A 10,000-nucleotide genomic window follows, 5' to 3' on the forward strand; every position below is an offset into this window, starting at 1 on the left:
ACACTTACCCACAACAGCATCAGTATCCTGATCATCCAGACAGATTTGATGATGTGTGTCAGGTGTTGTGTAGAGAGAGTGTGTGTGGACGCTCTTACTGGGAGATTGAGTGGACTGGTGATTGTGTGGATATATCAGTGTCATATAAGAGCATCAGGAGGAAGGTACCGGCTCATAAGTGTATGTTTGGATGTAATGATCAGTCCTGGAGTTTGATCTGCTCTGACTCCAGTTACTCATTCAGACACAATAACATCAGCACTGATCTCTCTGTAAACCTCAGATCTGATAGAATAGGAGTGTATGTGGATGAGAGAGCAGGAATTCTGTCCTTCTACAGCATCTCTGACACAATGACCCTCATCCACAGCATCAGCACCACATTCACTCAACCGCTCTATCCTGGATTTAATGTTTGTTTGAGTAAACTGAAACTTTGTGACCTTACAATGTAGAGATACAGATATTAAACAAATCACATCATTAAAATTCAGTTGTAAAAAGTCTGTTATGCAGATTAATCTCATACGAATTGTTAATCCATATTGATGAAAGTGAGCAACTAGCTTTTGAATGCTTGTGTTTTCTAAATGTGAGTTTTGTCAATGTTTATATCTGTAATGCAAACATATTCATACTAACACAAACTGTTCTGGGCAAACTCACCAACTGGGGAACCAGAACAGTTTTTAAGCAGAATCATTTTTGTAAGAGGGATATACATCCTTTACGCTGATAGTGATATGTAAATAAATACAGTAAAAGGATTATTGTTTAAAAGTGGATCCACACGTCTGAAGATTTATTTTTGCATGCACACAGAATGAAATGAAACACGGCCTGATAGATGCAGTCAGATGTGGAGGGGTTGGGGATGGAGGGGGGTTTTGAGCGTGGCACAATTGAACAGCTGTAGAGAGAGTCGTAAGAAGGACTTAAATCAGACAGAGTCTAAGAAGTTTTGTGTCACTATTGATTGACATTGATGAGCTTCACCTGATCAGATCGACCAGCATGACCTGCCAGAAATGACACTATACCCTTGATTTGACAATAAAAGGACAGCCGTCCATCAGTTATTAACATTCTACAGATGAATTGTACACAAATGTATCATTCTGTTATAAAAAAATATTTATTAAACAAATTATACCTACACTATAGGTATTTGTATAGCCACTTTACCCACTTATGACTTCATTGTCTACTTTCTCAGGACAGACAAAACATCAATTCAATTAACAACTGTAAACTGCTGTTGTCTAGTAGTAGATGCACATGTACAGTAAAAAACAACAACATGTTAAAATGACATATTATGTGTTCCATGGAAATGTAATATTGTGTGGAGCTACAGTGATCAAAAGTGATCTACACATATTACAGGTTAAGATTAAAGTAAAACCTTCTGTAATATGATTATGTCAATTTAGAAAGTAAATCATGATCATTCTTACCACAAAACTATAATATCCCCACAATATATTGTTATACAAGGGGATACAATTGTGCTGAATCCTAAATATCTTGAATGATGCAAATAAAGAACAATGTTAAATTAGATTACATTTACATAAAATATCCTACTAAAAAAATCAACATGTGTCTACATAAAAACATGTAAATACACTTTAGCTACATTCAAACTGTTACACAAAAGATATATAAGAGAATATGTATGTAACGTTTAAAAATGACAAACATGTAAATCACAATAATACTTGTTAATATCACAGGGATGTGATGTGTTTTGTCTCAGTCTCTGATCAAATAAAAATATTACTGATGTAGTTTCAAACACCTGCACAAGAATAATGGAGTGGAAACACATAACCAGGAACATTTACTTAATATCTGAAGTTATAAAAGATTCAAAAACCACTGACGGCAGATGTTGAAGAATCACAGGAGATTTTAAACACATCTTTGGCAGTGACACATTGCCGCAGGTTTGCAAACACAAATGTTCGGACAGTGGTTTGAGTTTTTAGTTGTTATTTATTAGTTCTCCTCTTGTTTATTAATCCTCAGCAGTTTGAGTTCATCTTCCAGGTGTTTGATTCTGTCAATCAGAGCATCTCTGTCGGCTCGAGCTCTCTGATTGGCCAGCCAGCGTGCTTCCTCGATCTTCCTCTCATACCAGCGCTCCATCTGCAGAGTCACCGCCTCAAAGAAATACTGTGTCACCTCCAGCGCGGGCACGTTCTCTCGCTCCCCCGCGTCTCCTCTTAACATTTGTGTGTCTTGTTTGGTTTTTGCTCTTTGTTGGCAAGTTTTCTTCCTGAGATCGGGGAGCGGTCTCGTTTTCACATCTGAATACAGCGCTTCATTCAGCGGTCTGTGAGGGTCACTGCATGCCCGAGAACGTCGCTTGGGCCGGACGATACACGCAGACTGATTCTCTGAAGGCTGCTTATCATCTTCAAAAGACAAAGAACAAGAATTTAGAAGACTGTTATAAATATCATCGTTTTAGTGAAAAACATTTTGGTTGTGTGTGTGCGAGACAGACGGAGAGAGATGAAGATGAAAGTGTGTGTCTCACCCGATGACACGTCCAAGTCAATCACATAGTAACCGGCGGATCCGTCATCAGCACATGAGGTCATGTCTGCGGTCCCGCCTCCCTCTTTCTCATCGCACTGGTTTGATTGACTGCTCAGAGCTCCGCCCCCAACAGCATCTGACACAGGTGTGTAAAAATGATGATCGCAATCTGAATGAGTGTCACTCAGTGATGAGGAGCGGCGTAATGTAGTGCAGACACGGTCACCGGAGAGACGTGTCTCCAAACTTTGGATCTTAGAGAGACACCAGTTCTTCAGATCATCGACCACAGAAGCCTGTTTACAGAACACAAGAGAGAGAATCGACTCTGTATTCAAACAAACAAATAATCTCCAATAAAAATGTATTTCATAGTTTTCCCTTCAGTTAGATTAGATAAACAAGACATTATATTACAATAGATATGAACCAATACTGACTGAAACTTACAACTTTGATAAAGAAGGTTTAACTGAAACATTTTATTTGTATTGTGTCAAAATAATATATTGTAAGGTTGCTTTGCTTTAGCAATGTAAAGACTCTTTTTAGCATATTTGTTTAGAATCTGAATGTGTTTCTGGATGATTCATTTATTTGATCAATTGATGAAGGTTTCAAACAGCTCATCTGTTTTCAATCATTTGACAATGAAGGAAGTGGGTTCATCGGTTTTATTACTTATTACTGCTCTTGTCATTTGGGTTTGTGTAGATGTGATGAATGTTACCCGTCTTTTCTCTCCTTCCAGTCGTTCCTGCATGACTCTCTTGTCAATGCGATGTAAACACTGGATCCTCTCAGCAGAAACTCTCTCTGAAGTGATCTTATCAAGAGCTTTGATCTATAAAAACACTCGCACATGAATTCAGGTGTAAGTTTAATGAAGAGATGTGGATGATGATGATAGAAGTCATGAGGTCGTGATGAGTTGTTTGGTACCTGATGTTTGCTGCTGCGGTCCAGTTGACCCATCTTTGTGTTCATGAGCTGCTGTACTGTGTGAATCTCTGACTGCATGTCTTCTTTAGTGGCCGTGAGTTGATTCTCCAGTTTATTAATGAGAGGTTCACATCTGCAGCCGTTCAGCGGCGCCTGACGCACAAATAACACACAAAATCACAAATTAGGATGTGTCATTAACTGACTAAGAATCGCAGTTTCTTAATGTTAAGCGGGCTATAAAATCATCACGTTGGCCAATCAGAACGAGCACACGTGAATGAATAATGAAGGCATGAGAAGAGTTTACACCTGCATGATTTTTCCGTCTTGGTCTCTGTAAAGTGTGTAGAGCTGATAGGCTTTATAGTTATGAGGAGCAGTCAATGGAAATGATCTGTCAGCTTTACTCTTCTTCTTAACATCACTGTGTTTGTGTCTTCTGATGAGAGCGTCTGATGGAGACACCTGTGAAACACACACATTTAAATCCTCCTCATCGTGTGGAGCAATGAGTCAAAAGTCACCTGAAGTGTCTCGTGTACCTTCTGTTTGACGTTATTCTGCAGGTTTTTGTTTGGTGTGTCTGTGGCACACATGCTGTCGTTGTGCCGGAGAGAACCGTCACTGCCATGATGAGTGTCATTGTCCAACCCACTACATATCAGAATCAGAATCAGAATCAGAAAGAGCTTTATTGCCAAGTATGCTTGCACATACAAGGAATTTGTTTTTGTGACATAACCTTCCAGTACACAGAGACAACAACACACAGACAAGAAATAGGCAAATAAATAAGTGTATAAACAATTGTGCTAGAAATTATAACGGGATAGGATTAAGTAGATGCAGAGATGTACTAGGATGGAGGGGTAACAAATAAATATAAGGATATTGCACATTTTTATTGCATAAGTGGGGAACATTTAACTGTTCATGAGGTAGATTGCCTGGGGGAAGAAACTGTTCTTGTGCCTGACTATCCTGGTATTTGCGGCTCTGAAGCGCCGGCCAGATGGCAAAAGTTCAAAGATGGGGTAACTTGGATGTAAGGGATCTAGAGTGATTTTCCTAGCCCTTTTCCTCACTCTGGATGTATACAGTTCTTGAAGGGTGGGCAGGGGAGTACCAATAATCCTTTCAGCATTATATACCCCAAATACTACTCACACTGTCAAGATCTAAAATGGATAAGGGGTCAGTTGTGGCCTAATGGTTAGAGCGTTGGGCTTGTGATCAGAAGGTTGCCGGTTCTAATCTCAGTGCCAGCAGGTCATGACTGAAGCGCCCTTGAGCAAGGTACCTCACCCCTGATTGCTCTGCAGTAATGTGCCACTGTTTAAAAAAACGACTTGTAAGTCGCTTTGGATAAAAGTGTCTGCCAAATGAATAAATGTAAATGTAAATGTAATGCGGTGATAATTCACAGTAGCATCACTAGAACCCGTACCCTGCGATACAGATTGAGGAAGTCGGAAAGGGTTAGAGTGCAGCCCCGCAGTAGAGCGAGTTGTACGTCTCGCTGAGGTAACAACCATATCATCTCCAATCTCTTTGATTATCAATTGGGACTGGCACATTATCTACATATGTTACCAAACGTGAAGATAGATTTCGACTCCCACTCTCCCTGACCTCGCTTCCATGCCCCAAAACACTGGGCTGGGGAACAACCATTTCCACCACAAACCCATAATTTCCCTCCCTTGCTTCGGTGTCTTCCTCTACCCCTTCGGCACCTGGTAAGAGTCCCGGGGCTAATGAATTCCATCCACCTGCAGCAGGAATGGGTTTCAACTCAGACCTATGGAGGCATTTAGACGACCCCACCCCGTCTTGTCGTTGTACTTTGTATACATTACCAAGGCCATCCTTACATTCTACCACCTCAAACACATTAGGAGCCCATGCATCTTGAATCTTATTCCTACCCAATTAGTGACTCCTACAGTAAACTAAGGTCCCTGGAGCAAGTATATGCACACCACTCTCTGAGTTTACTCCCCGAGAAGGGTCTCTCTCCTCCAAACACTTACGCGCACTCTTATATGCAACTAATAGATGATCCCTGTGTTGCAATATCCAATCACTTCCACTCCCTTCCACTAACTCTTCCCCCACAGCGCCCAATAAAAAATCAATCGGCAACTGTGGCTTCTGTCCAAACATTAGTTCGTAAGGTGAGTGCTGTGTAGATTGGTGAATGGTGGATGGTGGTATTGTATGCACACAACAATCGTGGAAGAAACTGTGGCCATTTCCTTTTCTGTTCTGGAGGCAAGGTCCTCAACAAATCATGTAACGTGCTGTTGAACCGTTCACATTGCCCATTTCCTTCAGGATGATATGGTGTAGTGCGACTTTTCTGAATGCCGTAAAGACAGCATAGATGTTTAAACAACTCGCTTTCAAAACAGCGGCCTTGATCAGAGTGTATACGCTTAGGTACCCCATATACAGAAAACCACTTTTCGACTAATACTTTAGCCACTGTCTTTGCTCTCTGATCGGACATGGGAAATGCTTGAGTGAACTTGGAAAACACATCCGTAACCACCAACACATTTTCCTGACCATTGCTAGCTTGTTCCATAAGGGTGAAATTATTTAATGCCTCCGTACGCAGATCACTGGGAAGCAGCACTTGTAAGATAGTCTCGCGAGTGGAAGCTGGATTTGTCGATACAATACGCCCTGGTTCTCTCTGATGCATCCCCTCTGCTTTACTAACCTCTTGAACCCTTCAGGACCCTGAGCCACTTCACAATTAGAATGTATGGTTCCCTTTCTCCAAAAAATTAAGAAATGGCCAATCACAGGGTCTAGAGCCTGGAGTGCCGAAAGGTCAGATTTCTCTCTAATCGGTATCGTGTTCACAGCAAAAGCAAGAACTTGTTGGTTATCCTGTAAGGTTTGTTGTTCTATCACCACTTCTGCCGGAAACTACAGTCCCAGCATTATTCAGCCCATGACTACTAGTAAGTGGGGGGAGACGTGACAAGGCATCTGCATTGCGATTCGCTGTCCCTGGACGATACCGGATTTCAAAATCAAAGAGCGCAAGCTGGAAAGCCCAGCGCTGTTCTACAGCTGCCAACTTCGCAGTCTGTAAATAGCTCAGGGGGTTGTTGTCGGTGTAAACAATAAACTTATTTCCCATTAGATACTCTCTAAACTTCTCTGTTACAGAACACTTCAATGCCAAAAGCTCCAGCTTCATGGAGCTGTAGTTTGACATGTTAGTCTCAGAACGTCTCAACCCTCTACTTGCAAATGCAATGGGCCTAGCCCTACCCTCTTGGCCCTGGGACAACACTGCCCCTAGGCCTTGATGGCTTGCGTCAATTTCCAAAATGAAAGGTTTTGAAAAATCTGCACACCCCAAAACTGGGGCATGGACTAACCTATCTTTCAGGGTGCCGAAAGCCTCTTCACAATCTTCAGTCCAATGTTGTACTAACGGACCCCGCTGTTTTCGAACGTCCTTTCCACTACTCTGCAAAGAGCCCACTAACTTGTGCAAGGGTGCGGCAACTGACGCAAATCCTTCAACAAATCGGCGATAATATGAGGCAAGACCTAAAAAGGACCGTAATTCCTTTACGTTATCAGGTCTTGGCCACTGTGAAACGGCACTAACCTTTTCCTTAACTAATTATATTTCTGGAGACGACTCAACACCATTTCTAAACTATCCAGATGCTGTTGGAAAGAAGTTGAAAAAACAATTATGTCATCAAGATATAAAAGCAACGCATGGAACCTCTGGTCACCAAATATCCATTCCATGAGACGTTGAAATCTACTTGGTGCATTGCACAACCCAAATGGCATTCTGGTAAACTCGAACAGCCCGAAGGGTGTGCAAAACGCAGTCTTCTCCTGATCTCTCCTGGCTACTGGAACCTGGTTGTAACCACTAGCTAGATCTAAAGTGCTAAATAACCTAGCTCCTCCCAGAGCATCCAGGGATTCCTCAGTCCGCGGAAGAGGAAAGGCATCTTTCCGAGTCCTTGAATTCAATACTCTATAATCCACACATAGCCGAATTGCACCATCCTTCTTCTGAACGTCTACAATCGGAGAGACATATGGACTAGAGCTTGGCTTCACTACTCCTTGATCAAATAACTCTTGGATGTGCAGTTTTACCTGATCGTATTGAGATGGGGGCAATCTACGGTAACGCTGGCGTACTGGCGCCTCAACCAACAAAGGTATAGTATGCTCCACCAAGGGAGTACAACCCAAATCAACTTCCCCTCTACTAAGCACCTCACTGTACCTCTTCAACAGACTACACACCTTCGATTCTTCCTGGGAAGACAAATTAGGCCAAGCAAGCTGTGAAAAATCCAATGCCGGAAATTCTTCGGCTATCACGGTTTGAACCACAGCTACCTGCTCTTCCATGGATACTTGGGTATTAAACTCTACCTGCATTGTCGACTGTACCGAAGCCAAGTGGAATTCACAGCTTTAGACCGAATTCACCTATCCTGCCTCCCCACATTCACCACAGGCACTTCTAGCCTCCCCCGGGTTACTGGCAAGAAAGATGAGGATATCATCAAGTTGCAGGGCAGTTGGCAATTCTCTAAAGGCAAGGGTTCCAGCAAACCTGAGGAAACTGGGGTTTTCGTTACGGCATGTAGCTGGAACAAACTTCCACGTACCAGCTGGCACCGCAGGTCCAAGATGAACCAGAATCAGACCTAACCGACCATTCTCCTTGACTCGGTCAAGCTGTTTACACTCCGCCAAAGCGGACTTCCATTCTTTTCCCGACACTCTTACTCCTGGAGTCTGAAACAAGGAATCTCCATGCTGTACAAACAGTTCTTGATAGCACTGATTGATTATATATTTATCCCAAGTAACCCTGGGACTCGACCGATTTTTCCCTGCTCCTGCGCTCCATTTGCATTCTTAACTACTAAGATTCCCATTCTTGGAAGCAATCTATTGAGAACTTGAACTTCTACCTCTAAATAGCCCAAATACGGGATAGCAAGGCCATTAGCTGCCTTTAACATTAACCAATTACATGACTGTAACTCCGTTCCCAAAATGGGTTGAAGATGTTCAGTAAAAAACTGTTCGGTAATGGTAGTCACCATAGAACTGGTGTCTAATAAACAAGGTACTGATATTCCTCTTAGTTTGATTTCTACAACCGGACAATTCCCTATGAGCTTAATACCATTATCTATCTCCTCGCCCAAAGACTCCCCATCCGCTGCCTGGGCACCAGCAACGGAGGGTTTTAGTTTTCCGATTGATCTACTGTTGGTCTACCTGTAGCCATGGAATGGCTCTCAGTTCGTAACCCCTCTCTCTCTACAGCATTCTGGGATAGATTACAAAACCTAGCAATATGACCCGGTTTATTACAACGAATACATATAGGTTTACCATCCGGGCTGATAGGGGAACTTAGTGCCCTGTGACCGACCATCAAATCTTTTCGGCAACACACGGGTTTCCAGTTGTTTCATAATGGCATCTAACTGTGTTTGTTGCTTACGAAGGCACTCTTTTAATTCTGATAACTCGTCGACTGATTGTACAGGAACTACCTTGGCATGAACCTCTCCCACTCCACCCTGGGCACTATAGGAATGAGCACGGCGGCGTGGACCGACAATACGTTCCCCTTCCTCTATCCACTGTATCGCTTCCGTACGTACATGTAGGAACGTAAGGGAGGTGGCCATACGAACTTGTCGCTTTAATTCACGTCATCTCTAACTTGTTCAATGAATTGGTCTCGAAGCACGAAGTCAGGATTAACAAGGGATTTTGGATCTCTCCTCTTAATTGCTTCAACAAGGGACATAAGGGCATGAGAATATTCCGGCAGTGACTCCCCTTCCATCTGTTTTTGCTGGAAAAACTGTGTTTGTAAACCTACACAAGACTTGGGACAACCATAGCTTTCTAATAGAATGGAGAAATTTTTTTCGGCCGTATCTTTCTCCACAGAAGTTCTAAACTTAATCTCTGCCTTCGCCTCCCCTTCCAACAAATCAACAACAAAGAAAACTTGTTCGGGATCTGACATTTTACGTAGGTTTAAAGAACTATGCACCTCTTTTATCCAGTCTTCTACACCCATCAGATCCTGGGAAGATTTTCCTGAGAAATGAGGACACTTCCGTTCCCTCGAAACATAAACATATCGTTCTGTCAACACAGGGAGGGAAGACTCAGGCATCGAAGTCGACGAGGAAGAAGTCTTTGGAGTAGGCCCAGATGAAGAATTCTCCCCCGGAGCAACAGCTGGGTTGACAACCTCCCTTTGACTTGTTTCTCTCGAAGCCTAACATTTTCTGCCTGTAACTGTTGTACCGGTTCAGTTAACATCTGCATTTGTGCCTGCATTTCCTCTGCCATACTAGAAAGTGACCAGGGTGAGAGAGAAGAAACGAGAGAGAAAAAAAACAAGGCTTTAAGCAAGATTTTATAAGTCTGTTAACTCCCAGGAAGAGCAACCTATATATCTTAAGCC

The 10,000-nt window shown here is 42.5% G+C and overlaps 2 protein-coding genes across 2 annotated transcripts in view; one reads left to right on the forward strand and one right to left on the reverse strand.

Annotated features, from left to right (window-relative positions):
• LOC306904726 (tripartite motif-containing protein 16-like) overlaps positions 1-783 on the forward strand; it is a 3,975-nt gene extending 3,192 nt beyond the window's left edge. Inside the window, exon 6 of the mRNA XM_079474777.1 lies at positions 1-783. This exon is cut by the window's left edge and continues 78 nt beyond it. Coding sequence (XP_079330903.1) covers positions 1-455 — 455 coding nt within the window. The 3' untranslated portion in view covers positions 456-783.
• A 335-nt stretch (positions 784-1,118) lies between these two features.
• Positions 1,119-9,885, reverse strand: LOC306905088 (ankyrin repeat domain-containing protein 6-like; the record flags this gene model as incomplete). The annotated part of the gene is made up of 9 exons (XM_079475471.1): positions 1,119-2,420; positions 2,546-2,843; positions 3,278-3,391; positions 3,490-3,642; positions 3,802-3,957; positions 4,035-4,146; positions 6,894-7,035; positions 8,007-8,295; positions 9,841-9,885. The coding sequence occupies 9 exons, from the start codon at positions 9,883-9,885 to the stop codon at positions 2,002-2,004; spliced, it is 1,728 nt and encodes a 575-aa protein (XP_079331597.1). The 3' UTR covers positions 1,119-2,001.
• Between the last annotated feature and the right edge of the window lie 115 nt (positions 9,886-10,000).

The sequence above is a fragment of the Barbatula barbatula genome, assembly GCF_947034865.1.
Source record: "Barbatula barbatula genome assembly, chromosome: 15".
In the NCBI taxonomy this organism is placed as follows: Eukaryota; Metazoa; Chordata; class Actinopteri; order Cypriniformes; family Nemacheilidae; genus Barbatula; species Barbatula barbatula.